Genomic DNA, 26,821 nt, shown 5'->3' on the forward strand with positions numbered 1-26,821 from the left:
TGTGTATGCCACTCCGTCCCCTCAGCCGCCCGTCTCATCATGTGGAGACATAAAAGAGAGGGAGGGTGGGCGGGGCGCTTACTCTGGGGGCACGGCCAGTGGAAGCAGCGGGAGAGGAGGGGGAGGGGATGAGCGAAAATGTCAGTGCTCCCCCCCCCTTCTCGAGGAAGATGGCTACGCGAAGCGACGCTGGCAGGTAGAACAACGAACTCACGTCCACTCGACAAAAAAAAAGAAATGCGCAGATAGCGTCCCCCCATCTCGTCGCACCGTCACGTCCCCCGAGGCACGCGCGCAAGAGGCAGTAGTCGGCGCTCTCACGTCCAAAAGGCACGCCTTCACCACAGTAGAAGTGTGCGCGCGTGCCGATGAGCTCTGAAGCAGCAGCAGAGGCTGCGGCAGTACACAGAGGAGGAGCGTCCGGGCGCGTGCCTCGATAGGCAAGTAATCTCGTTGATCATGAGGCGGCCGCTGCGCAGCGCCACCTGGGCAAGCTCCACATCCCGAATAGCGTGCGCCTACATCATCCCCTGCGAACTGTTTACTCGAAATCTGTCGTGGGGATGAGGGGTCCTTGCGCGATTGACGACCGGCACCTCTGCGCTGCACTGTAGTACGTTCTGTTGTGCCTCGAGCTCGCGGCAGCTGCGGCTGCCTCGATGGCGATGTCTGTCGGCTCATCATGTCAAGGGGTTTGCCGGCGTTCGACGTTGAGACTCATGCACGCGACTCAGCAGCTGCTTCATCTTTACCTTCAGCGCCGCGTTCACGCGTGGTTGGTCGCGTATCACGGTACAACACTCCATCGCTGTGGCCTCGCCCACATACGGTGCCACGCGCTCATACAACACCTGCATCGCCGGTTCACCGTACCGCGCCACCAACACGCGGAAAAGCTGCAGCACCTCGCCCAGCAGCAGAAAATTCTTGGCGTCGTCGAGGTCGAAGGAGGGGTCGGCCAATGCGCCGAAGGCTGTGGGCAGGGCTTCCTGCAAGAGGCACTCGCTGAAGACCTGCTGATTCCTCTGCGCTGTCGCAGCATCTACCACATCGGTGGCGCTGCTGTATTGCGCCACCGCCTGAGCGACAACGGGATCTGTCAGCTCCTGTGTGAGCTTCTCCAGCACCTGCAGCGCCGACTTGGGCAGCTCCAGCTCGGTCGGCAACGTCAGCGCGTAGCACAGCTGCCGCAGAATGGACATCCAGCACGCAGACGGCATGAGCGCAAAGGCTGCCACGCAGCCCCAGGTGGAGACGCTGAAGAGAAACGTGAAGAACTGCTTGTACACGTTCACCCGCTCGCGTGCGCTCTCGCTTACCACGCCCATGCACACCACCGGCGACGCCTCGCTCAGCTCACCAACCGCGCAAAGTCGGTGCCACAGCAGCGAGGTAAGCCGTGCAACGGAGAGCACGCCGCGATTGCCGGCTTTGTTCGCGTACTGAAACATCAGCCGCAGCAGCTTCGACAGCTCCGGTACAGCCTCCATCCAGTTGAGGCAGACCGTGACGTAGTCCTCAATGTAAGGCCGAAGCATCTCGTACGGCAGCGTGTTAATGAGTTGATGAAAAAACTGCCCTACGGCGTCACGCAACACGGCACTGCCCGCCATCTGGTTCGCCACCTCCATCACCCGCTGCGTCACGTGCAGAAACATCTGCGCAACGAGCAAGCCTGTCGCCGACATCGCCGACGAGGTGCTGAGTGGGGCATCCGACGGCGCACCGCACGCGGCGAGCGGCCCGTCAACGGCTACGCCGGACGCGTTGGGGTTGGTGCCCATGCGCCACTGACCAGGCACGAAGCCATTCGGAGACGACGCCAATCCGTTGCTCGCGCCACTGCCCGCTGCCGACCCTGCGCCGCTGCTGCTCTCCGTGCTGCCCAGTCCCTTCGCTAAAGCGCTCAGGAAGGAGATGACATCCGCCACGGCACGCTCCGCCGCTGCGACACTCCGAGCGGCAGCATGACCGCTACCGCCTGCCGCGCCGCCGTTCATGCCAGCACAGGAGGCGCTGGCCTGCTGGAGGGAGTGCAGCGCTGAGCCCACGACGGTGTGCACGAGTTCTGCCTTGCGACCCAGCAGCGGCGCCACCTCTGCGAGAACGGCGCTGGTGACCACCGCGGCGCCGTAGTCGTCCATGCTGGCCGAGGCAGTGAGCAACCGCAGAGCCTCTGACGAGCTGCCGTCTAGAGCGGGGCTCGCCTCCTCACTACAGATGCTGAGCAGGATCCCGATCGCCTCGTAGAGCTCGCGGCGATCGCCGGGCTGCAGCTGCGGCGCTGTCGTGACGATGCTGTGCAGTGCGTTGACCATGTCCGCCGCGTAGGCGCCGAGCTGACTCTTCAGCAGCTGCAACAGGTAGCCGAATAAGTAGCAGATGCGGGCCCGTACACGGTCGCTGCGACTCATAACTCCGCACGGCTGCAGGAGCAGCCGCTGAAGCAGCAACGGGATGAACTCCGGGCGGTACGTGAAGAAGAGGTAGTAGCGGCCTAGCACTTCAAAGAAGGCCAGGTGCACACAGGTGGCCTCGCCACTGACTACCGCCTCCGTCGTCAGGACACGCTGCAGCAGCTGCGTGATGGTGTCATTGGGGTCTTTGAGATTCTCAAGACGGAGAGACTCGCCGATCTCGTAGAGGTATCGCAGCGCCGCCTCCACCACCTCGGGATCCGTGAAGTCCGCGTCATCCTTCGCTGTGGACGCCCTTGTTGCGCCGCCGCCCTCGCTCAGCCGACTGAGCCCGGTCAAGAGAAGACTGTGAAGATGTGACATGACGAGGTCAGGCCGACGGCGGTGCAGCAGCCGCAGCAGGTTATGCAGCGTCTTCCGCTGATCAATGACCGTGTCGTCCCAGATGCGATTCTCGTCGTAGGCCACGCCGGGGATCCTTGTTTGGTGGAATAACGTCGCGAGCAGCTCCACGGCCTCGGACTCCAGCAGGTACGCACTCTTGAGATAGACCTGCAGAAAGGGTAGCAGGGCATCATGCACGTCGAACAGGTTCAGCTGCAGCACTAGAATCACCTGCCCAACGACGGCATGCAATGCGCCGGCGAGCCCGTCAAGAAGGTCAGCCGTGACGGTGAAGGGTTCGTCACGCAGCACCACACCACTTACCTCAACCGTGGCAGCCGAGCGGGTGGCCGGCTGCTGCTGGGCAAGCGACGCGCAAGTGTCAAGCAGGGAAAGAAACTGGCCGGCCACGGCCACGGCGAACTTGGCGGCCGCTTCCATGAAAAGCACCGCCGCCTCCGAGGGTGGCGGGAGCTCGAACAGCGACATCATGCGTGGCACCGAGTCGACAACGCTCAGGGCGCGAAGGGATCTCATCTTTATGCCAGGCAGCTGCTTCTTCTCCACCAGCGATAACAGGCACTCACAGGCTGCCACCTGCAGGGGCGGCACAGTGAGGAGAAAGTGCAGGAGATGGATCCAGTTCTCCGTCATGAAGAGGTTCACATCGGCCCACTCAATGTAGGTTTGCATCACGCTCAGACACAGCCTTGCCATGTCGGGGTTGCGCGCACGGGCGTCGCTGAGGAGTATGTTGTACCACATATCTGCCGCCTTCGGAAGGACTCGTTCACGCATCGCGTCCTTCAACTCCATGTCGCGAGCCTGCTGCTGCTTGCCGCGCTCCTGTCGATCCCGCACACAGACAACACGCTCATCAATGTACTCGAAGATGCGCAACACGTAGATGGTCACAAGATCGGCGGTGGGGAGGTAGGGGCTCGTCGGGCGGCGGTCGAGCATCTCAAACAGATCGTCGAAAATCGACTGCCAGCGCGCTGGGTAGAACAGCTGCAGTCCCACCACCATCATCTGTGCGTGCTTGTTGACGACATAGTCTATCGGCGTCACGGTCGGGGACGCGAAGAGGTACCGGTGAATGAAAGAGAGGAGCGTGTGGTAAAACTCCTGTGCCTGTTCGGCGTCCACCGTGGCCGCCAGCATCGGGAGGTGGTGCATGACCGTGTTGAAGGCCCAGAAGCACCGCAGCTCGTCCACCGCCTCGTTGCTGATGATGTGAAAACTCAGCTTCAGCCCCTCTGCGCTCTCACGGAGGTCCATCAGGTAGCGCTCCGCCTCGAGGCGGGCGCTGTGCGACACACTCGGGTCAAAGTTGTGCGTGAGCTGCAGCGCCTCCGTAAAGTTCTCCGTGCGCGGCATGGCTGCGCCCCGGTGTAAGCACAAGAGGGGGGAGGAGGACGGAGATGATGAGAGACCCGCGACAACACCCGTAAAGAGGAGCAACGCCGGCGCACGCACGTGTGCACCGACACACACACACACACACACACACACGCCCCCCCCCAATGCGGCGCCGACGAGCGCGCCAGACGGAGGGACGTCAGCAACCCACCAGAGGCGTGAACGCGTACAGCCAGCAGACGGAGCACGGAAGATGAAGACAGGGACACAGCAACCAAAGAAGAGCGGCCAAGAGGAAGAAAAATAAAAGCGAGCACCAACTGCGCCACGCGCCAGTGCAGAGCTGATTGAGCCGCACCCCCGAATATCTGTCGCCGTGGCTGCGCGTGCCCCGTGTCGAAAGAGGCGGTAAAGCTGCAGCGAGAAAGGGCAGAGGCGGAGAGAGACGTGTGCGGGGACGGGGACGGCAAGGAAGCCGACAACGTCGCGTGCACGTGTTGAGCCGCAAAGAGAGGAGATAGATGGAGATGAGCGAACACCACCGACTGTTACGCGCCTCTCGCTATTCCGCCGCCGGCCGTTGTTGCCGGCCTGCACGAGCCGTGGCGCCGGTTTTTCGCTCGCTTGCTTGTCGCTGCGACAGCCACGGCTTCGCCGCCGCCGAAGCCGAGTGCACAGGGACGGCAGCGAAAAGGGAGCTGGGCGTCACTCTTGATAGCAGCAGTGGGGGTACTGGTAGGGATGGTGGGAGAAGGGGTTGCGGGGATCGTTAGTTACAGATTAGTTTCGTTAACGGCGTCGTGTGCGCGGAGGCGGCGCTGTAGTGGTGGGCGGTAGATGAGGAGAGCTACGTGGTGGAAGGCGATGGGGGTGGGGGAGGAGGAGAGGAGTGGAGGGGGGCCTCTCGCTCTCCCTCTCTGACACGCGGTGCCGATGTCTGCGTGCTACTCGCCGCCACGCCACCGCTGCAGCGAGGGCGCAAACGGAAAAGGGTAGTGGTAGGCGGGGAGAGAGAGACGGCAAGAGGAAACGTTGCACGGAGAAGAGTGCCACGTGCTTGGTTCTCCTTCGCCGGATTGGTTTCTGTGACGCTGCCAGCCAGGGCGATGGGGAGGTTGGGCACAAGGTGGAGAAAACGGTCGATGGAAACAAGAGGGAGGGAGGGAGGGCAAATAATAAAAAAAAAGACAAGATGGACGCCCACACACGCGCGCGCGCAGGCGACGCTAAGGCATGGCCACGCCTGAGATGATGCGGCAGCATTGGGATGAGCGGATAGAGCGCTCGAAGGCGGGCACAGCATGTATCGTGCAGATGAAGGGGGGAAAGGGGGCAGAGCGCCCGACACACGGCAGGCCCCCAGTCTCAACGCAGTGTGCAAGTATTCTGCGCTAAGGGAACGCCGCAGCACTCACTCAACGGGTACCGTGTGCCAGATTTCGTTTCTTTCTCGTGAAGGCACAAAAGCAGACTGGCTGAAGAGCCTTTAAGCGTCCTCTTTTCCTTGTTCCTTCAGATTCCGTAAAGCTCGTGCGGCACATCAACGCAGCGGGGCTTTCACCACCACCACCACCAGCGAGAGAGCGAGAGGCACTACCTTCCCCCCTTCCCCGCAGACAAGCTCTACACGGACAACTCTGTAAAGCATAGCGCTCTCCCAGACCGCCACAGAGGCGCTCGCCCGCTCGTGCACTCGATCACCGCAAAACAGAGAAACGCACGTCACCACAGCGACGAAGACGGAGAGAAGGGCGTGTCCCAAGTCCCGTGCGACCGGCACCCGGCACCTTCCTTTCAAAGTCCGCCACCGCCTTATCCATCCCGCTCCATCCTACACCCACTGCGACCAGCCCGGAAACATCACGGCCAAGCTTTCCACCCGCTGCGCATCCTCCATCAGCTTGCGCACGTGCGTTGGCACGCTAAGCATGTCGCCACCGTCGTAGCCGCGCAGCTTCGCGTCGATGCGGGCAAGTGTGCGGGCGGCGTCGGCGCTGCTGCCGTGCGTGCGCACCGGCGCAGGCTGCCGTGTGTTACTCTCCTGCGGCACGGCACCAGCGCCGGTGACGCCGGTGTCGGCGCCCATTATGTGATTCGCGTGCGTTGGCGAGCCGATGGCCCAGCGCGCCAAGGGATCGTGCATGATGGAGCTCAATATCGTGCGAATCAGCTCGCGCTTGCCGCGCAGCAAGTGCATCGCTGCCTCCGCACACGGGCGCAGGCTTCCCTCCGTGCCACGCACACCGAGGCCATCGATCATGTTGCGTGTGAGCCGAAACGGAACAAGCTCCGGTACAGGCAGCAGCTTGTTTTGATCGAAGGCGATGCCGAGATCAATGTGCACCACTTCCGCCGTTCCCTTGTGCAGGAGTATGTTGTTGATGTGCCGATCGCCCAGCCCGACAGTGTAGCCGACGATGCTCGACGCTGCAACGCTGCGGGTGAAGGTTTGCTGCCGATCCACCCACACCTGGGCGGACAGGTACTCCTCCAAGAAAAAGTAGTGCAGGGCAGGTGTGAACTGCGCGTACAGGCTCAAGAGCACCTGGCATTTGCGGCTATGCGGCGCGTTCTGCAGCTGGATTCGGCACTCCCGCGTGTTCGGCTCGCCCGGGAAGTACCGCTCATGAGCGCCGGGCATTTCCTCCTTGCCGGTATAGCGGCCCGTCAGGTACTCGCCGAGTGGGATGGTGTGTTCCACCCACTGCAGGATGCCGGCCGTCGGAGCCAGCGGCACAATCGTGAAGGTGCGAATCTGCAGCGGCCGCGTCGCGGAGCGTCGACGAAACAGACGATTCGCGGTGGCAAACACCTGCTCAATGAGCGCGTCCTGCCTCAGGTCGTCGCCAGCCTTTAGCAGCTGCCGGACGACCGTGCCATCGCTCAGCTCGCACTGCAGCACCTTTGGCACGTTCACACCACCAGGCGTCGTGAAGTAGTTGCGGTACCGCATCACATGCGGCACCGCGAGCGCGTCCCCTCCAGCGACGGCCGGTGTAACGAAGGGATCCACGGAGCTGGGCGGGGGGATGGCAAGATTACACGCGTCCTTGATCAGCATGAAGTCTTTGCAAATCGCGTGGCGCTTCCCCACCTGCGCCGTGGCGGCACTGCGGTCAAACGCAAGCTCCAGGTATGCCGAGCTCAGCAGCTGCGCATGCCGGATCTGGGTCGACAGTAGTGCGGCGGTCGAGGCGCTGTGGCCAGCGCGACTTGAAGCGTTCGCGGTGCTCTGTGCGGAGGCCAGTCCGGCGAGGAGCTGACGCGCCGCCGTGATCTTCGCCTCGTCCACGTTGTGCAGCGTGTTGACATCTCGCGATTTGGCGAACGTGTGGCCGTGGTAGAGGGCTAGCAGCGGCCACACAACGTGCATCGGGTAGTCCCGTGCGAGCCGGGCAACAAGGAAAGCCAGCCGCTCGCCCTCGTGCTGGCCACCTAACTGCGCCGTCAGCTGCCCCGCCAGCGGCACAAAGACGGCCGTCGGAATTCGCTCGACGGCCTTGTCGAGTACTTTGCTCAGTACCTCGCCGCCGCCCTGCTCCATGTCGGCGGCGTTCACCCAGAGCTCCACAAACCCGAAGACGGCATGCAAAACGTCTTCCTCGTGGTCCACTGGCAGGCACTTCACCTCCGACAGAGCGGCCGCGCCTCGATGGGTGCGCTCGGTGACGCCGCGAGCTGCGCCCTGCTGCGCCACTTGGTTAAACTGCAGAAAACGCGAGTAGGCGTTGATGGCGCTGCGGCGGTACAGCCCAAAATTGGACTTCTCACTCTGCCACTCGTCTTCAAGGCGCTTGATGTCGCCAGCAAGCTCACGAATACGTCGCCGTATGACGCGCAGTTGGTCTTCGCTGAGGATCACGGTTGGCGCGGCCCCAGCAGCCACTCCCGCTGCCGCATCAGCGACGGCAGAGCGACCGCGCGCTTCTCTCAGAGGTGCCACGCCAGCAATGTTCACCAGTGCGGGCAGCACCGCCGTAGTCGTGGCTCCCGTCGTCGCATCGAGCTCCGCCACACCGGGCGGGCGGTGAAGTGGTGCGGCAGCCCGTCCCGTGCTCGGCCGCGTCGCCGCCTCCAGCTGCGCTTCCAGGTCCTCCTTGAGCCGCTTCGACTCCTCCACGCTCTCGCAGAGCTGCTGATGCTCGTGGCTTGTCAATCGCGCAGCGATGTCGTCGGCGAGTGTGTGGCACAGACGCGCTAACAGGAAGCTGCAGGCGCCGCTGCTGTCAGAAGCCGCCGCGCGCGAGAGAAACGGATCACGTACAAGCTGCGAGGGCGGCAGCAGCCGGAGTTCCCCGTGCCACACCATCAGCTGCTGGATCACACGCGGCTCCTGTGGGGCATGCCAAGGTGCGGTACGCGGTGGGGCGACATTACAGTGGGCGAGGCTTGCCTCCCCGCGTGCCGCCGCGGCGGCCGGCTGAAGAAGCGCTAGGGCCTCCTGCCATCTGCCGAGGCCGTAGGCAACCTGTGCCGTGCGGAGTACCAGGTCCAGTTGTCGCGCGCGTTCTCGCACCTCTGCCGCGACAGTACCAACGATCGCCGGCGACGGCGATGCCTGCTCACCTTCGCCGCCCGTGCCTTCCGCGTGCTGCTCTTTCCAGTCACGCAGCCAACGGTGCGCCGCGGCCGCATCTCGATTCAGCAGCGCCTGCTCTGTCGCCCCGAGCACAAATCGGTACCAGCCTTCGCGGTCGCCGTAGACCTGGCACAGCGCATGGCGTACGGAGTCGAGCAGCTCCCTGGAGGCGTAGTCGACAGTGCTCGGCACCCGCGCAGTCGGCAACTCGGCAGCGTCCAAGCCTGATCCTCGCGCTACCGAGTCGCCACGCAGGCTCCGAAGCCACGTGGGCAGCTCGACTACTCGGTCGCCTTGCTTCCACTTCGGCGCGGCACCGCGGCCGCGCGATGGTTTCCCTGCTTTGCCCTTCCTCGCGGCTGCATCGGCTGCTAAGAAGCGCGCCGCGCAGTCACGCACTTCATGGAGCGCCTCTGCCGCCATGACGGTCGTCACGAAGGTAGTAGGAGACAGTTGCTGACGAAGGGCCGACTCGGCGCGGCGCACGTGCTGCATGCTCAGCAGCGGCTGCCCATTTGTGAGAGTAATAAAAGCGCTGAGAAGGTGAACGTAAAACCTCCCCGCTGACGCGGGCATCAACGACGCGCCACAGGATTCTGGTGTCGCCGTGTTCCCGCGTAGCGAAAGGCGGTCTAGTACTGCGCGGGGCACGCACTCGGATGAACAGCTTCCGGGGCAGTCGCCAGCGACGCCACCGCCACAGGACCACCGCCCGCACTTCCAGGCGGCCTCAGCGAGCAAGGCCTGTAGCGATGCCTCGTGTGCGGGCGTCCACGACGACAACATATCGGTGTTGCCAGCAGCAGCGTCGATCGCTTCGCCGGCTGCACCTGTCAAGAACACCTCCGGCCCCAGTTCCGTTGTGCCCCTGCCGGCCGCGCGCCCTGGGGCACTGCAAGCACATACGGAGTCGTCCGCGACGCCGCGTTCCGCAGCGCCACTGTCGCTGCGATGCCGCACCGCGGCTTCCCATCGCCGCTCGGCCGGTTGCAGACTCAATAAAACGTCCAACGCCGTGGAGGGGAAGCCGTGCTGGAGGAGAAGCGCCGCACGCTGTAAGTGTGCGGCCCATGGGTCGGGCCGCCGCTCCTGCACCTCACCCGTCAGCGCGACACTGGGTCTTGCAACTTCGACAGTTGCACCGCCGAGTCCGCTATCAGCCGCCGCACTAGCACGTGGCACGTCACTGCCCCACAGCCTGCCGCTGGCATGATGGGTCTCGCTCTCCTCCAAGAGGCGCATCTCGTCCAGCCAGGCAGCCGTGGCGGAAGGTGCAGCAGCTAGACTGTCGTCCGCCCCGCTGGCGACCGACGTTGTGGGCGTGACGCCACTTTCGCGGTATCCCGCGACTCGGCGAATGGCACGACCACTGGACCGGCCACGTGCCGAGCCGAGGAGGCTCGCGCTGAGGGCAGATCCGCTGCCCACCCAGGAACACCACTTCGCACCGTCGCCGTGCGGTTGAGCGCTCGTGACGGACTGCAGCCGCATCATGAGCGACACCCCCACGACATCATCCAGCTCCAACTGTCCCTGCACCGACGCGTACAAGTCGAAGATGTCCTCCGCAAACGACCGAGTCTGCCGCCGTACAGCGTCGTGGCGGTCGCGGGCGCGGCCACCGCTGCGGGTTGCGCCAGCACCGACTGTGTGCGTCACGGATGCGGCGGAGGGGTAGTCGCCCGGCCTGGCAAACGGAAACAGTATCGAGTAGGGTGTGCTTGACATGGCTAGCACCGCTTCTCCGGCGCCGGCACCATCGCGAAGCATCACAGCCGACAGCGTCGTTTCCGACTCCCCGCAGAGCGCCGCAGCGCCTGTGCGTGGCCCGTAAAGCGACTCGCCGCTGAGTTGGGAGAACAGGAGGGCGAGGTGCGGCTCGCCTACTCGCACCGCGGCACGAGCAAGGCGCGCGGCGGGGATGTCGCTGAGCCAGTAGCACTCGCCCATGTCCTGCAAGGATGGCACAGAACCGAGGATCGATGGCCATGGAGCCACCTCGGCCCGTGCGCCGTCGCCTGCAGCAGCTGCTGCTGCTGCAGAGAAAGACGAGGTCGCTTTGGCGCGGCCAGCCGACGCCGCCGTTGCTCCCTTGAGGCCGCGCTGGCGCGTGGACCGAAGCAGGACCGCATGGCACTGCTCAAGGACATGGAGAAAAAGACGTGCAGTGTGCGCGCAGCGCTCCGCCTGCTGAAAGACGTACCGATCCAGCTGTCTACTCCACTCCTGTCGCACTACGCGCTGCCCTTCGCTCTCGCGCAGGCACAGTGCATGCAGCAGCACAGGGAGAAGCAGCTGCTCCGCAATGCGCACATCGCTGCCTGCGCTGTCGCATGCCGCGTGCACGCCATCAAGGTCGCAGGCAGGTGATCCAGCCGATGATGTTGGCACCGCTGTAGGGCCCTCAGCAGTCCTCAACTCCGCCATCAGCAGAGGCACCAGTGCGGCCCACAGTAGACTCTTCTTCAGCATACCGTAGGTATTGGCAGCGGCCAGCACGAAGCGGCAGAGAAACGCGCGCTGGTTCGGTGGACACTGCCGTAGCGGTGCCCACACAGACGGGCTCCTGAGATGGGTGTCGGCGGCGGCGCCTCGCGTGCCGAAGGTGGCACGCTGTCGACATGACCGTGAGCCGCAGCTGCCGCTACGCGTCACCCACGAAAGACGCCGTTGAAGGCAGTAGCACACGCGTGCTTTCGGAGACGGCATCTGGTCACCGCCACTCGCCCCGACAAGCTCGCCGGCGGCGGCGGCGGCGGATGGCCCGGTGAGCTGCTGCCGCCACGCGCTCGCCACGAGCTGTGCAACGGCCTCGTCAAAGCACGACGGCGGCTCTGCCGGCCTCGGCGGCTCCGCCCCGTCCGCCCCGTCCGGGCCCGACGCGATGCACAGCACCCACGCACGCAGCGCGCACATGCCCAGCTCCGAGGCGTCTGCATCACCGCACCAGACGAGTTGCTCGAGCGTGCGCAGCTGATGCGCGTACGCTTGCGCGAGCATTCCCGCAACGATCCCTTCCGCAGTTTGGTTGCTTGGCAAGCCGTCGTCTGTTAGCGCCGACTCGCTCGCCGCAAGGAGCGTGCTGGCGGACGAGCCGCTGCGTTGCGCTTCATGTCGCAGCCATTCCGATCCAGACCCCATTCCTGATGGGGCGCTTGATACGGCCGCCGCGCAGTGAGGAAGCGTGGCTGCCTCTCCGCTCAACACGACGCAGAGCGCGAGCGCGCGAAGTAGTCGAAAGGCGGCGAGCAGCTGCTCATCTGCCGAGTCCGCGGACAGCATCTGCAGGCGTGTCGTATGGACACCGTGCACGTCCTCGCCGGCTACATACCCCGGTAAAAGAGGTCGAAATTGGTCTGCTGCGTCCGCGTATTCCGTTGGGAGGGCCGCCATGTTGCAGTGGCACAGGCGATAGAGGTGCTGAATGGTGTCCAGCAGGACAGCACGCACGTCAAGCGCTGACAACTCCGCCGGTCGAAGCGAGCCGCCCGTTCGCACGCGAGAGCGACGGTGTGCCGTAGGCCCTGCCGCGACCGGCGGTGCATGGCCTGCGCGAAGGCACACGGACGCGACATGAAGACACCGCACGAGTAGCGCCTGAGCGGAGTCCACAGCCACGGTGATGTCCTGGAGCAGCGGAGCAGAGGGAAGAGGTGCGGCGCTCGTGTGCTCGACTATAAGCTGCATGGAAACAGCACAACTCTCCGGTGGCACGAGCTCGTCCATGTCGGCGTTGCTTCCGTGTTCCTCCACGGTGCCGGGGACGCCCTCGAGCGCCTCGTCGCTGTCCTCCTCGTCGTGCCCCGAGACGTATCGAAGAAGCCGTTGGAGTCCCAAGAGGTGCCCGCGTGCACGCGGGTTGGATAGCGGTGCCAAACACGCGGATCGTTGAGCCTCGTACATGGACCACGTCCACTGCTCCCCATCGAGCGGAAGGGAGCAGCCGCCGGAGACGGCTTCGGATTCGGCGGCGCCGGCACCGGCAGACGCTCCAGGCGCTCCATCGCTCGCCGCACCTTCCTCATCTCTCTCCGCCTCGTCGTCCGTGGGCTCATCGATGCTGATGGCGCCACGCGCAAGCACCCGTTCCTTACCTTCCGCAGCTGTCTCCGCACCTATCCGTGTCGCACGCCTGCTCTCTGTGTCAGCAAGGTAGGCAAGAACCCGTTGCTGCCAAGCCGATCGCCTCAGGTCCGGGTCGATGCGGCACAGCGCCGCCCACGTCGAGGAGATTAGCGGCGACACTGCCGTCAATGGTGCCAGGCTGCGCGCCACCATAAGTCGGCAGTGGCGCCGCTGGGTAGCTGGAGTGGTCCCCCAGCCTCTGTGGCGCGGGGCGTTACCGCGGCCGGCTCTAGCAACCTGCCAGACATGCAGCAGCGCGTCGCAGACAAGTCGCCGCACCGCCGCCGCAGGGGAGCGTCGCAGCCAATGAAGAAGGTGTGAGAGCACCAGCCGAAGTGCATGCGGCTCCGTGAGGACACGAGCAGAGCACCAGCAGGTGGCGATGTGCGTCAGCAACGATAACTGCTGAAGCGCGCGGAACTGCAGCTCCAGAGACGGCAGTGCAGCACTGCTGCGGTATACCGCGTGCAGGAGCGCGTAGAGGTAGGTGCTGTTGCCTTGCAGCAAGAACCTTGTCATGACGTCGTCCGTGAGGGCTGCAGCATCGACAGATTGCCTGGCACTCGGCATGTCAGTGACTGGCGAGTGGAGCTCACAGTTTGGCGCTGCTGCAGGGGGCACGAGCAGGGCGAGGCAATACGCCTCCCAGTGTGCTAGATCACTTGAAGTGCAGCGAGGCACGAGCCCCTGCGTTGTCTCCACTTCAGCAGTCGCTGAGCCACGGCCCTCGGCCGAGCTCGCATGCCGCGTCCTTGGATCGCGTAGACCAGGCATTGGCAGCGGCACGGAAGTAATCTTCTCGGCCACCCAGGAGAGGGCCCGCTGCAGCTGCTCGGGGGTTCCGTAGACGGGCGCTCCTACCTCGGAAGTGGTGCGGTGAAGCACTATCAAGGCCTCCATCACGGCGTCCGCCTGCGCGGCAAGCACCACGTCGAACGCGCGCCGCTTGTGCGGCCACGCACTTCGATGCTGTAGGTAGTAGAGCAGCACTTCCGCGGCGCTGGACGCAGTTGCGGGGTGGCACAGAACCGCCCGAGCCGCGGCGGCGCTGAACGTTGGCTGCGGCAACTCGCCGCTCACGTGTCGGCGGCCGGTGAGGACCAGGCGAACGCCTTGCGCCAACATCGTCGCCTCAGCCGTGTTGAGCTGCGCCTCGAGCCAGTAGAGGCACCGCTGTGCTACTGAGGCCCACGTTGGCGTCATGTCGGATGCGCTTGCACGACTTGAGTGGCCTCCGCCACTGCCGCGATGCTCGACCGCAGCGTCCGCGTGCCCCATACGGCGGGGCCAGTCGGCAAACTCGCGGGAGTTCCTTGCCTTTCCAAGATCGGCGAGACCTCCGGCGTCGCCAGCAAAGGGCGACACCGGCGCGTGAGACGCGAAGACGAGGAGCTGCGTCACGATGCCTGGAAAGTAGGCCAGCAGCATGCACAGAGGAGCGAGGCGATGGAGAGCGCCCGCGTCAGACACGGCAGTGGCATCCGTCTGCGATTCGGCCTCGGTGGCCTCGTCCTGCTTAGCGGTCGCGTCACTGCCACTTGCCTCCGTTCGGCGACGCCGTCTCGCTGCACCCAACGCCTCCGCCGCATGTTCGCTTTCTTCCGCGGCCTTCGCCACGAGGGTATCAGCGTATGCGGAAACCAATCTCTCGTAGAGGCTGCCCTCTGCTGAGGCGCCGTCGCATCGGCCCCCGCCGCCGCGCGTGGCGACGAGGGACCACTGCTCCTCCGTAGCTTCCGTCAGAAGCAGCAGCGCCAGCGGCGACAGCACGTCAAGGTGCTGCACGACGAACGCGGTCTGCGTCGGGTAGCCAAAGCACTCCACCGGCAGCGCCGCATGAGGATGACGGTACTCGCACAGCCACTTGAAGAGAAGGGGTCGGGCATGCATGCGGCACAGGTGGGTGTACGGTAGCGAGCGTGGCAGCGATGCGCCACCGGCGGGTGCCGTCAAGCGGGCGCCCTCCAGCACCGACGCCGACATCCGCTCAAGACACGCCACCACAAGTCGATGGTGCCTAAAGCCGCGGGTTGCCCAGCACTCGAGGAGGGTGTACAGCACGTCCACCAGCAGCTCCGGTGCCGCCCGCACCGCTTCCGACAAGGCAAGCAGGCTCGTCGAGCACAGCGTTTCGGTAGGGGAGAGCATGCCTTCTCGCGCCTTCGTGAGGAGGGTGTGGAGCACCTGCGTGCGCCGTGCAGAGAAAGTGCGGAACAACGTGCCCACCTGCAGCGCCGCGTGGTGGCGCACCTCATACGGCGACTTCTCGGCGAGGAACTCGAAAGAAAAGCGCCCAAGCACTTCGGCAACAGCCGGCTCGCAGCGCGGTAGCACCGCGAAGGCCGCCTGGAGAAGCGCGCACTGCCACGCAGGAGTGCACACTGGCATGTCCACGCGACTGTGGTCCGTCAGCTGAGCCGTCCACAGCTCCAAGAGGCGCCCCTCGTGCGCGTAGAGGAACGCGGCGGCATCGCTGCATCCCTGCGAGTCCCGCTCACCAGCGTCCCGCAAGGTTGCAGGATGCCTGCGGAAGTCCAGCCACCTGATGTCAGCGACGGTACCGCAGAGGAGGCCGCTGCATAGACCTGGTCCCAGCTGATAGCGGTAGCGCACAAAGAGCGCCTGCAGAACTTGTACCACGGCTCGGCAGCATTGGAACCCACCAGCGGCGCCGGTGTCCGAATCAGCGGGCGGTGGCGGCAAGCAGCCGATGAGTGCCAAGAGGCGCAGAAGAGGTGGGAGGGCCAGCAGTATCGTCGGCAGAAAAGGAAGTCTTTCGAGGAGTCGGTGATGGCTCGGTAAGAGGATGTCGCCCACGGCTGCTGCGTCGCTTTCGCCGCTCCCTCGAGCAGCGTCGCCAGTCAGGCACGAGTCTGCACCAGCCGTATCAAGGAGGTGCTGATCGCGCAGCATGGTCACAATGGTGCGGCAAATCGCAGAGGTATCTGCGAGCGGCTCGGCCAGGTAGGCATCGATGCGTGTGCGCGAGGCGGCCCACAGCACCGTGCGCAGCGTGTCCACCGACATGTGCAGCGATACCGCCATAATGTGCGTCACCTCCCGAGATGTCGGATTAGAGGGGCGCCACCGGCTGAGCCCGCGCACGCCATCCTCGAAGATCCGCGCGGTCAGCGCGGCGGTAAAGCGCGCAATCGTGTGCCGAGGATCGGCGCAGGCGAAGGCCGGGTCTAGCAGTACCGTGCCGACATCGCGAAACAAGACATGCAGAGCCGTCCACAGCGGAAAGAACGCGCCGACGGCGTGTGCGTGGTCGAGCTCTGCCGCGATGTGATGGCACAGCCACAACACTGCGTAGTAGAGGCGGCCGCCGCCAGCGGCCGAGAAGCGCTCCAGCAGAGAGAGAGGAGCCGCGTAGAGATCGGGAGAGGAACGCAGCAAGCGCAGATCTTCGCAAGCGGCCGATGCCTCTTCGCCCACGTCGAAATCAGCGGCGGCGCCCTCGGCACGCTCGCTCGCTGCGCTGGCATGTGTGCCATCCGCTGCTGAGCGCAAAAATGGCGCGTCCTTCGCCACCCCTGGAGTGACAGCGCCGCGTTCTCCAGCGGCATGGACGCCGTCACGCGCGTGCGCGCTTTCCTCCGGTGTTGACCACAGTGCAGCGCGGCGCCACCGCAGCAGAAGATGCAGAAGTTGCACGCACTGCACACTCAATGCAAGTGCCATCGCCGACGCATCCAAGTCCGGCCGCACAGCGGTGTGAGTATCGGGTGGGCCGCCGCCTCCTCTGCGGTTGCCCGCCCGCCTTGATACCGCGGCAGGCGCCAACGCTGCAAGCGTGTGCCTCAGCTGGGCGCGCCTCATAAGCCATGCGACAGACGCCTGTGCACTTGAGGTCAACATGGCCTGAAACGCCTGTAGCGCTGCTCGGCGAGGCACTGTCATCTGGAGCGGTGACACCCCTGTTCCGAGCGCAGCCGCGTCCGTGTCTGCCTTCGCATCCTCGCCCATCGCCGCCCCCTCCTCCGCAGCGGCACTGCCGTCTTGCACATCAGTGCGGTCCGTTCCCTTCCGCAGCGGCAGCCGAAGCATCCAGTGCGCTTCAGCTGCGTCACGCAGCACTCCCGGCACCTGTGACGACGGTGACGTCACCGCCGCATCGAGCAGCGTGCACACGTGTTCGACATACGCCCCCACCTCACGGCGAAGGGGTCCTCGCAGGTGAGGCGTCATGGCCCCCGATGACGTGGAGAGAGAGGGCACGCCACCCAGTGCTGGCCCTTGGCCAAGTCGCAGTGATGTCGCCATCTCCGTCTGCTCCGCCACCTGCTGGCGCGCGAGACACATCCGCAGTGCGACGCACGCGTAGGTCTCCGCTAAGTCCAGCCACGCTGTAAACTGAGCAGCAGAGAAGAGCGCCACCGCATCGGCACCAGTCAGCGCGTTCCTCGTTTCTAGGGAGGCGCTCGTGGCCGTCAGGGCATCAGTGCCGATTCCACTTGCCTGCCTGGCAGCGCGTACTCCGCCACCGGCGACGTCGCCGGTGTGGCTGCCGCCGTCCGATGCACGTGTAAGGACCGGCACAGACCCAAGGAAGAGCGTGGCGTTGGCGGCGACGTGGCACAAGAAGCTGAGGCCGACGTCTTCCGCGGGACCGTCGCTGAGGCCCCACGTGTGGTCGTCGTGCACGACGCGGCACCGCTGCGGCTCCGCTTCCGTCGTCCCAGGGTCCACCGGCATGGCGGTGGAGGGGCAGAGCGTCATCTCCCACAGCCGCGTGCACTGCACCAGCGTGGCGAAGCGGGTGAGCAACAGTGCCAGCGAGGCGGCAAGCAGCGGGAGAGGCGCGTCGTGGGCGCCGCCCACGCCGGCGGGCACTGCTGTCGCCCCTGCACTCTCGCACACGCGACGCATGTCCTGCTCAAACGCGTGCAGTCGCGCCACGCCGCGCTGGATGAGAGCGCGGTGGTGGTCACCCCAGGAAAGCAGAAAGCCGCTGAGCAGACGTCCAGACGACACATCCGGCTGTCCCCTGCCAGCGGCGCCCGCTGATTGGCCGTTCCTCGGGGGATCATCTGGTGTTACTGTCGATAACCCCAACTCGTGCCGGCGGTGCAGATGCTGTTCCAGCAAGACGACCAGCACATGATAGACCGGCTCTGGCGGAGCTAGCACGTCCTCGTCATTTCTGGCGACAGGAACACGACTGCTGCTGACGCTGTCCAGACAGCCCGCCCAGCGCGCTAACGCCGGCGGCACAGCCGGCAGAGTGCGCTGCGCCACCACCGCGAAGGCGTACTGCTGCGTCGCAAGACTGCAGCGCGGAATCACCGCCTTCACAGCCGCAAGGAGCAGCTGCCCCAGCCGAAGCCCAAAGTGGCCGCACAGTGGAAGGAGTACATCCTCGACAAGGCGGTCGGCGACGGTCTCGGGCACCCGCAGCGTTGCGCACGGCTGGGCAAAGAGATGCAGCAGAAAAAGCGCAGTGTCGGACACGACGTCCTGTACGGCGGCGCTGCTGGTGCGGATGCTCGACGTGCCGATGCGGAGCACGAGTGGGGCGCCGCCGGCTCGCCGTCGAGTCAGAGTGGCTGCAGATTGCAGAGGGCGCTGCTGGTCATCGTGCCCGGCAGTGGCAGCCCTACCGGCGGTGGCGCTGCTTTCCAGCGGCCCGGCGGGCATGAAAAACTCCTCTTGCAGCGTGTCAGCAAGGAGCTGCGCAGGATGGGGGCTCGCCGGTGGTGGAGTCCGTGCGGCGCCCGACGCGTCAGCAGCCTTGTCCCTTGCCACTCCATCTACCACGTCACCGTAGCCTGGCTCGATGTCTCGAAGACGCTTGCACGCGCGCCTCGCCTCAGTTCCGGCGCCGTGGCGCCGCATCTGCTCTTCGTCCTCGTCATCTTCTGCCCCCTCCTTCTCCTGATCGGCCACCGTGCCACAGCGCGTGGTGCCGCTGCCGCCACAACGATTCGCCTGGGCAGCCTTCCACCGGCAGTAGGCGCCGTGTGTAATGGACGTTACGTAAAGCGCCACGGCGCCAAAGTCGAACACTTCCTGCAGTGGCGAGCACGGGAAGCTGAAGAGTTCGCGGCGAGAGGTGAAGCTGTACTCGTGCCGGTGCTGTGTAAAGATGAGCTGCATCGTCGGAAACACGGACTGGTGAATGAGAACGACGAGGTGCCTCGTCGGCGGCTGCAGCAGCAGGTTCGCCGCCGTTGCAGCGCCCGTTGTACCTCGTCGCCCGACGAGGCCGACTCTTTCGCTACTCTTCGCTTTATGAACCATCTCGCGTGCGTCCGGTGACACCATCGCCGCCTCAGCGTCCGCATCAGCTGCGGCGCGGCGGCTGTGCGCGTGCAAGTCCTGCCACAGCTCCTCGCCCACAACGTCAGAGAGTGCGACGGACAGCACCACCGTCAAGAACTGCATCGTCTCTAGCCGCCACACATCGTGGCGGGGCGTGTGGTGGAGCAGGAAGAAGAAGTCACACAGAAGTTTTACCACCTCGACCGGCGCGCGGGCGGCGATGGGGTGGTCGTAGCGAAATCGCTGGCAAAGCCGCCGAAGCGCCGCGATGCAGTAGGCCTCGAGCCGCAAGTCCGGTGTCGGGGCGCGATGTCGTGCCTTCACCACCTCGATCACACGCCGCACGAACGCCAGTGCCGCTGCGGCACCGCCACCGCCATGCATGCCAGCATCGGTCGCCGTGGATGACGATGGCGGGTAGGCTGTGGTGATCTGTGGCAGTGCGCAGAGTCGCATGAGCACCTGTGCGTACAAACACGCGTCGTCAGCGCATGGGGCAGCCACCCAGAGTCGCCCGTCGTCCACCGCCTGAGCCACAAGATTCGGGGCCACCGTCAGCACGTCGGTGTCAGCCTCCTCCAGCGTGGAGACGCGTTGAATCAGCGTGACAAGACACTCTGAAAGGCGCACCAGATACGTTGGCGTGATCAGGCGAGCGTAGCCGGACCACCGAAGCACCTCGATGAGAAGCGCCGCGTAGTCAGCGCCAACAGCGGCGACAAGCCACTGACTTTCCAGCACTTCGAGAATGTGATTGCACAGAATGTTGAGCGGGGACGCGCTCTTCCACAGCAGCGGCGCCTGACTCAAGGCGTCACTGGCGCCGCTGATCAGCAGCCCGTCCTCGTGGGCGCTGTCGCCTGTGCCCCAGACGTCGTCCCGGCCTCTCCATTCGCCGGCGCGCTGTTCGCCCCTTCGAGAGCCTCCGAACGCCGAAGAAGATTCGGGTGGCGCATAGCTGGGCGATGCGCTCCCCAGGAGCTCGTCGTGCCTTCCGCCTGAGCGCAAGGCAGCGGCTCTCCGAGTTGCGCCCAGTGTTCTGCCGCCACCCTCCGTGGCCCAGGTCATTAGCGGCTCGCCCTCTTCGGCGAGCGAGGTGTGCAGGCTCTGGAAGAGCTGGGCAAAGGGGCGAATTATATCCCTGCGCAGGCGCCGCCGTCGCGCCTCCAGTGCGTCGCGGCGTCCGGTGGCCGCGGAGGCGGCTCCGGATCCGAGTTTCGCCGCTCTGCAGCGCGCTGGACTGGTGGTATCACCAGAGGCAGCCACGGCGATCGCAGCGTGCTTCTCCGCAACGCGGCAGTACGTCATGAGGTTCGGCTTTACGATTCGCTCCAGCACGAAGATGAGCACATTGGACACGACGTGTTGGCCGAGGACGGCGTGTGGAGTGGTGCCGTGTTGCTCCGCCACTGACACAAAAAATTTCACGAACTCGAGAACGCACTGGCCCGCCTCTTCGCTGCTTTTCGCGGAAACGGCGGCGGCCGCCGCGTCGGGTGTAACAGCGTTCACATCCGCCATGATTTTGTTCAGCCGCGCCTTGAGATGAGCGCTGTCCACGTTGGCGAGAAAGGACTCCATCTCCGCAGATGGTTCAGCAGGTCGTGGGGAAGAGCTGCTGCTGCTGCTGCTGTTGCTGCTGTTGCTGCTGTTGCTGCCAGGTGCGATGGAAAGCGGTGTGTGCAATGGAAGACGCTGGACTCGCCGCTGTTGCCCCCTCTCAGCACGGAGGAGAGAAAAGGCCGAGCCGGTCAAGTCTTGTTCGTTGCGCTTGGCTTCCGTGTTCGAGTACGTCCGTGAGTGCGTCAGTGACCGTCTGTTATCGCATGCTCTTCTACGTGATCTGTGATGCGCAAGGCGCGTTCGTCTGCGACACAAGCCGCAGAGAGCGAAAAAGCGGAAGAACGGGTGCCGCGTTGATAGACGCGTCGAAAATGTATGTGTGTCTGTGTGTCTGTGTGTGTCTGTGCGTGGCTGTACGTGTGGCCGCTATCCTTTCCGCTGCAGCGGCTGACACCCTCGGGGCGTGCCACGATAGAGTTCTCTGTCACTGGGGTGGTCCCGCTTCGATTCAGTTTCTTGGTTCGCTCTCGTCGACCCGGTCTCTCCTCTCGATGGAGCTGGCTGATGCAACAAGTGTGGAGCACGCGAGCGGTGCATGATGAGATGCGGCGGAGAAAAGGTGCGGCGGAGGAGCAGTTTGACAGAGGTACCCTACATTGGAGCGCTGCTAGCGCTTCGGCAAGGCGCATGTGCGCTCTACAGTTTGCAGGGCGGGGCACGGGGTGGCCGAAACCGGTCGGCCGACGGCATGCAACGACGCCTCATCACGACGAAGACTGCGGTACAGAGCCTTTGGGTGGATCGAGCGGCGTCCTGCAGGAGCGCCCATACCCCACCCACCCACCCCCCGCACACACGCACACCTCTGGAAGACGACAGCCAACGGTCGCAGCCTTTTTTGTTTATTTCCTCATGTAAGCGCGCCCGGAAAGAGTGGCAAGGGCGTGGCGCATGAGGAGGAGGAGGGTGTGTGTGGGTGTGTATGGCGACACGTGCTGCACGCGTGCGAGAGCGTCGGCTCTCGCCGACCTCGCCCCTTACCTGTGATTCCGACTCACGGCTCCTCACTGACTCGTCTCCGGCATCGGTACTTCGCAAACGCACGGAGACGCACACAGGCGTGAAGGCGAAAGCGATCACAACCGCAGCCGTCCATCGCGCGCGCAGGGGACGCAGAGAAGCGCTCCGCAGAGGCGCGTGCGTGGGTCTCTCGGGCCCTCGTCCGCTTCGCTGAGCGGGCGATCAAAAGAGAGGGGTGAGTAAGGGATGGAGAGAAAGAGAGAGTAGGATCCGTCCATAGTAGTAGTGAGCGAGCACAACCCAGAGTCGATCGCCGCGGCAGGGGCCCGCCCTCCCCACACGTAGACGCGGGACTATCAAACGGCTTCGTGTTGTCGTGCCTCGACGAGAAGCTGAGACGGGAAAAAAGTAGGTGCCGGCGTATTTGGTCATAACTCCGATATTACCCCATCTTTCGCCGACAGGGGAGGGGGAGGGGGCTGGTAGCCGCACTGTGGCCGGTGGGGGCGTATGCGCGTGCCCTTGGCGAAGCACCCGATACGCGCCACAGGCCGTGCTAACGGCTGAGTACGAAGAAAAGTGTGTAAACCTTCTGGAGAGGGTCCCAGGAGCACCAGTACGCCTCCGACGTGCTCCCGTCCGCCTCCTCCAGCACGTCCCGCGGCTGTGAGCGATTCGCCTTGGCAGGAAACTTTAACGCGATCGTGGCGTACCCCTCGCAAGCGAACAGCAAATACACGAAGTAGTCATCCGCCGGCTTCTCAACGTGCTGCTCGCGCGCCGACAGCCAGCGATGCAGCGGGCGTGTGCCCTCCTCGGCCTGCGTGAACATCACCTCAATCCAGACCTTAGTGCGATACGCCACCTCGTCGTGCTCCGTCCGGAACGAATACAGCGGGGTACCGAAACGGGCATTCGCAGCAGCAGCGGCCGCAGAGCTCAGCGCGCCAGCACCGCCTGCCGCGCCGTTGCCCGTCTGCCCGCCGCTCAGAGCCAGCAGCGCTTCCTCTTTACGCGCCCGCTCTTCCGCCTCAGTGTTCAGTCGCTCTTCTTCCTGCAGCCGAAGGTGACGCAGCTCCTTGTGCTGGCGCCGCTGTAGCTGTAGCGCGTGCGTCTTGCCGGCGATGTGCTTTAGAAAGTTGTTCTCCTCGGGGCAGTAGATGCCGCAGAGCGTGCAGGTCACCTGCCCCATGTGGTTCCGCTTGAAGTACGGATTCGCTCTAGCGACCTCGATAGGGTCGTAGATGTTGGTGACGCTGTTCGGGCCCGAGGTCATCCTCGCTGCCGATGAATTCTGCGAGTGTCGATGTAAGTGGTGTATGCGGATGCGGCGGGTGGTGGGCATGGGCATGCAAGAGGACAAGAGACAAGGTGAGCCGGAAGACGGGGAGACGCCGCATAGAGGTGGGAGGGGGGACGGTCATGAATAAGGCATGCGCACCCGTCGTCACGCGGCGGAGCAACGCAGCATGCAAGGAGGGAGGAAGCTCATCACGAGCGAATCTATATAGAACTCTTTTTTTCAGCAGCGCTCTCAACCGAAGCACACGCGCTTCCTGCCACAGACACACGCACACATGCACGCACGTAACGACGGATGTGAGGATAGAGGTGTTCGCCTATCTCACGACAACAGCGAGGCCGAACTCGACCGAGGTGAACTGTGGGCGGTTTTCACAGGACGCCACACTGGGAAAGGAGACCCCTTCCCCCAAGAAGACTGTGCAGAGAAGCTGATCAGGGATTGCGCCGTGCACCGAGCACGAAGCATCCGCGGATGCGGGCAGTGCAAGGCATGTCGGCTGCACAGGACGAAGCGGTGCTGTGCGTGTGCGTGTGCGTGCGCTTCGCCCACTGGGACGCTTTTCCGCGCTCGTGAGCGCGCAAGAGCGAAGCCAAGCAATTGACGGCAAGGCCAGCGGGGAGAATCAACGTAGAGGAAGAGAATAACGGGGTGGGCAACGTCAACATCCACACAGACAACTGCGCAGAGACCAACGCACGATCATGCCCCTCCTCTTCTCTATCGGTATCGCCGCCGACTGAGAGACGAATGCCTTGGCATGCCCGCTAACGCGAAGCGCGCAGCACTCCGAGAGGCCGAGGCCTGGAACAGCACGGCGAGCGTTAGAAAATACAGCTCGTGACGAGGGGAGGCGCCACATCACACGTGACAGCCCCTCTTATAGAAAGACCTCCAGCACATTCTGGACGGCACCGCGGCACACGGGGCAGGCGAATACCTCCTCTCTGCAGTGACTCTGCAGCCGCTGCACGCACAACCCACAAAGTCCGCCGTGCCCGCACGGCTGCAGCAGCACGCGGGATGGATGCAGCGGCTGGGCGCAGTAGAGGCAGTACCCGGAGCTGCTTCTCTGAGCGGCACCGCTGACATCGCCACTCGCCCCGCTCAGGCTCAGCTGGGTCTGTGTCATCGGTGACGCGAAGAAGCCATCCAGTGTCGACGTCACCACCGGCGCACCGCGGGGCGCGCCGGCAATGCGATCGAGGGAGCCCGAAGACGGCTGCTCCTGCCTCGCCGGCGGCGAACCGGCGCTCCTGCCCATGTAGCTCATCGCAAAAGACTCCAGTATGCCTCTTAGGGCACGCTGCAGCTCCACAAGAATGTCGTACACCGATCCGCTGGCGTTCCACGAATCTTGCGAGAGACGGAGGACCTCTGCGAACACCTCTCCCGTCTCCCTGTCCTTGATGATGCCGGCGAAGCACTGCGCAGTGAGGGATGAGGGCGCGGACGAGAATGGGGGTGCCCCAGCAGCACCGGCGGTGGCGGACGTCGCGCCGTCGAGCAGGGTCGTCAAAGGGCTGGCAGCCGCATCGACGAGGTAAATGCGCGGCGGCTGGGCGTAGACGCAAGCCTCGCCGTCCTTCGCAGCATCGCCCTCGCCCGCGGCGCCACCGATACGGGTCGGGGAGAACTGAATAAGCACGCGCACCTGCAGCTCCACCACCGCCTCTACCGCCACCTGCTGCGTCACCCCAGCCTTGCCTCCAGCGACGGGAGCGGCGCTTTCCGGCGAGAAAGTCGTCGCAGCGGCAGAGGCAGCGTTGGCGACGGCAGGTTGCGGGCTCTGTCCAACGGTAGTGGCGTAAGGCCGTTCCTGTGGCATCGCGAGCACCGCCGCCTTGTGCTCGCTGAAGATGGGCACGTAGGCGACGATGCGGTGCTTCGACGGAACGTACCGTGCGAGTCCGTCACCAAATCGCGACAGATCACGGAGAAGAGCGGCACAGCGGATGTGGGCTGCAGAGCGCTTGGGCAGCGCGTTCTTCATGAACGCCGGTGCGTTGTGAGAATGGTGGTGGTGGTAGACGTCAGCGCTGCCACTGCTGCCCAGCTGGCTGACGTTGGGTCGTGCGGGGAAGGCGTAGCTGCTTGTCGGCAGAATGAGCGGCGGCACCGCCTCGAAGTTACGCACGACCACGTTGCGGACGTACGCGGTCAGCGTTTGGTATTTGTCATCCCCCGGTGCCGGGATGATGGCGCCGCTGATCGGGTCGATGTACTCGGCCCGGCGACTAATAGCGAAGCCGTTGAGGTTCTGTATGTTGATGCACGCACGGTAGCGGCAGTACACGTATGCCTTCGCCGTCGTGTGGGGTGCAGGCGATGTCCCCTGCGACGCGCGTGCGCCTGCAGGCCCCATGAACGGAAATGGCCTGTCAGGGTTGCTGAGAGCGGCATCGACAGCGCCGCTGCCCCCGGCCGGACCGCCGCTCGTCGGGTTCTCGGACGAGTCTGTTGCTGAGGTAGGTGCGTAGACGGAAATAATCACAGGGGTGTAGTACACGGTGCCGCGGTAGGTGTAGGGCAGGATGCCTCGAATCTCGTAGTGGTCGCTGCACTGAATGTACTTGAAGCCGTCACCGTAGGCGAAGCGAAATCCCTGCAGGTCCGGGTTGGCCAGGATGCGAGAGCTGGAGATGTCGTATTCTTTGCGCGGCCGCACGGGCGTCGGCAGCGTTGAAAAAGCGGCGGAGTCGGATGGGGCACGCATGGGTGGTACACTGATGCTGCCTGGCGCGCTGCCGGCGCTTGCCTCGTTGGGGTTGCGACTGTACGGTGGCGGTCGCGCTTCGCCGACCACTGAAGAGGCAGATCTGCCATCTAAGGGGGTGAAGGGCGCTGTGGCACTGTTGCTGCTGTCGCCGCGCTGCATAGCCTGTGTGGACAACGAAAGCGGGCCGGTGCCGTCAGTGGGCCGCTCGCGGCCCGATTCGCCTGGGCTGAGCGCCGCAGCCGCTCCACCGTTGCTGATTTTGCTCCACGCCTCGTCATCGTCGCTGTCCGAAACCGTCACCTTCTGGAATCGCCCACTCCCGCCTCCAAGGATGGCGGCGGCAGAGTCGTGCAGCCCACCCGGCGGTGTCTGTTGCAGCGGCATGGGACGCTCCGCCGCTCGCTCTCGGCTCTGCGCTGAGGTTGCCGTGGTGGCAGCAGCTGCCAAAATACTGGCGCACTCAGTTTGCCCGTGGCGCTCTGCCATCTGCACCGGCCGCTCACCGAACGCGTTGGTGCAGTCCACGGGTGTGCGCAGCACCTCGACCAGGTAGCGCAGAATGCCGACCGCGCCGGTCGAGGCAGCAAGGTGGAGGGCTGTGTTGCAGGTGCCGCCGTTCGGGGCCAGCACATCCGCCTTGTACTCCTCGCACAGCATCCGAACCGTGCTGAGATAGCAGGACCACCCTGCTTGGAGAGACGCCAAGTCGGTGCGGTCGCTGTTTGAGATACAAGTGTAGAGCAGCGTCATGTTGGAGTCTTTTGATGGCACATTCACCCGCTCTGGGTGCTCGCGCAGCCACTGCCGTAGTTCCTCCGTTTTGCCTTCTGCCGCCCAGCGGAACTCCATCTTGCGCTAGACGTGAGTAAGCGAGAAGACGGAGGAGAAGGAGGAGGAGGGCTGTATGGCTGGCTGGGCTCGACGAAGCCGACGACAGTGAGCACAAAAAAAACGGCTGGCGGCAGGACTCCCTGTGGCCTTCGGTCAGCAAGCGCAAGAAAAGCGGTGCAGATGGACAGCAACGGCCACCGCCGTTGGTGGCGATCACCTCCCTCTCGCCTCGGCGAACACGCGATCGCGCGGCA

General features: G+C 64.5%; 4 protein-coding genes across 4 annotated transcripts; all 4 read right to left on the reverse strand.

Annotated features, from left to right (window-relative positions):
• Nucleotides 1–680: 680 nt before the first annotated feature.
• LDBPK_020090 (exportin T (tRNA exportin)-like protein) lies at nt 681–4,181 on the reverse strand (the record flags this gene model as incomplete). Its single annotated transcript, XM_003857857.1, has 1 exon — nt 681–4,181. One exon carries the CDS (start codon nt 4,179–4,181, stop codon nt 681–683), a length of 3,501 nt encoding a protein of 1,166 aa, XP_003857905.1.
• A 1,813-nt stretch (nt 4,182–5,994) lies between these two features.
• On the reverse strand, nt 5,995–20,712 carry LDBPK_020100 (phosphatidylinositol 3-kinase-like protein; the record flags this gene model as incomplete). Its single annotated transcript, XM_003857858.1, has 1 exon — nt 5,995–20,712. The coding sequence occupies one exon, from the start codon at nt 20,710–20,712 to the stop codon at nt 5,995–5,997; it is 14,718 nt and encodes a 4,905-aa protein (XP_003857906.1).
• Nucleotides 20,713–22,270: 1,558 nt separating this feature from the next.
• Nucleotides 22,271–22,990, reverse strand: LDBPK_020110 (hypothetical protein, conserved; the record flags this gene model as incomplete). The annotated part of the gene is made up of 1 exon (XM_003857859.1): nt 22,271–22,990. One exon carries the CDS (start codon nt 22,988–22,990, stop codon nt 22,271–22,273), a length of 720 nt encoding a protein of 239 aa, XP_003857907.1.
• Nucleotides 22,991–23,897: 907 nt separating this feature from the next.
• On the reverse strand, nt 23,898–25,733 carry LDBPK_020120 (hypothetical protein, conserved; the record flags this gene model as incomplete). Its single annotated transcript, XM_003857860.1, has 1 exon — nt 23,898–25,733. The coding sequence occupies one exon, from the start codon at nt 25,731–25,733 to the stop codon at nt 23,898–23,900; it is 1,836 nt and encodes a 611-aa protein (XP_003857908.1).
• Between the last annotated feature and the right edge of the window lie 1,088 nt (nt 25,734–26,821).

Source organism: Leishmania donovani, chromosome 2, assembly GCF_000227135.1.
Source record: "Leishmania donovani BPK282A1 complete genome, chromosome 2".
Lineage (NCBI taxonomy): Eukaryota > Euglenozoa > Kinetoplastea > Trypanosomatida > Trypanosomatidae > Leishmania > Leishmania donovani.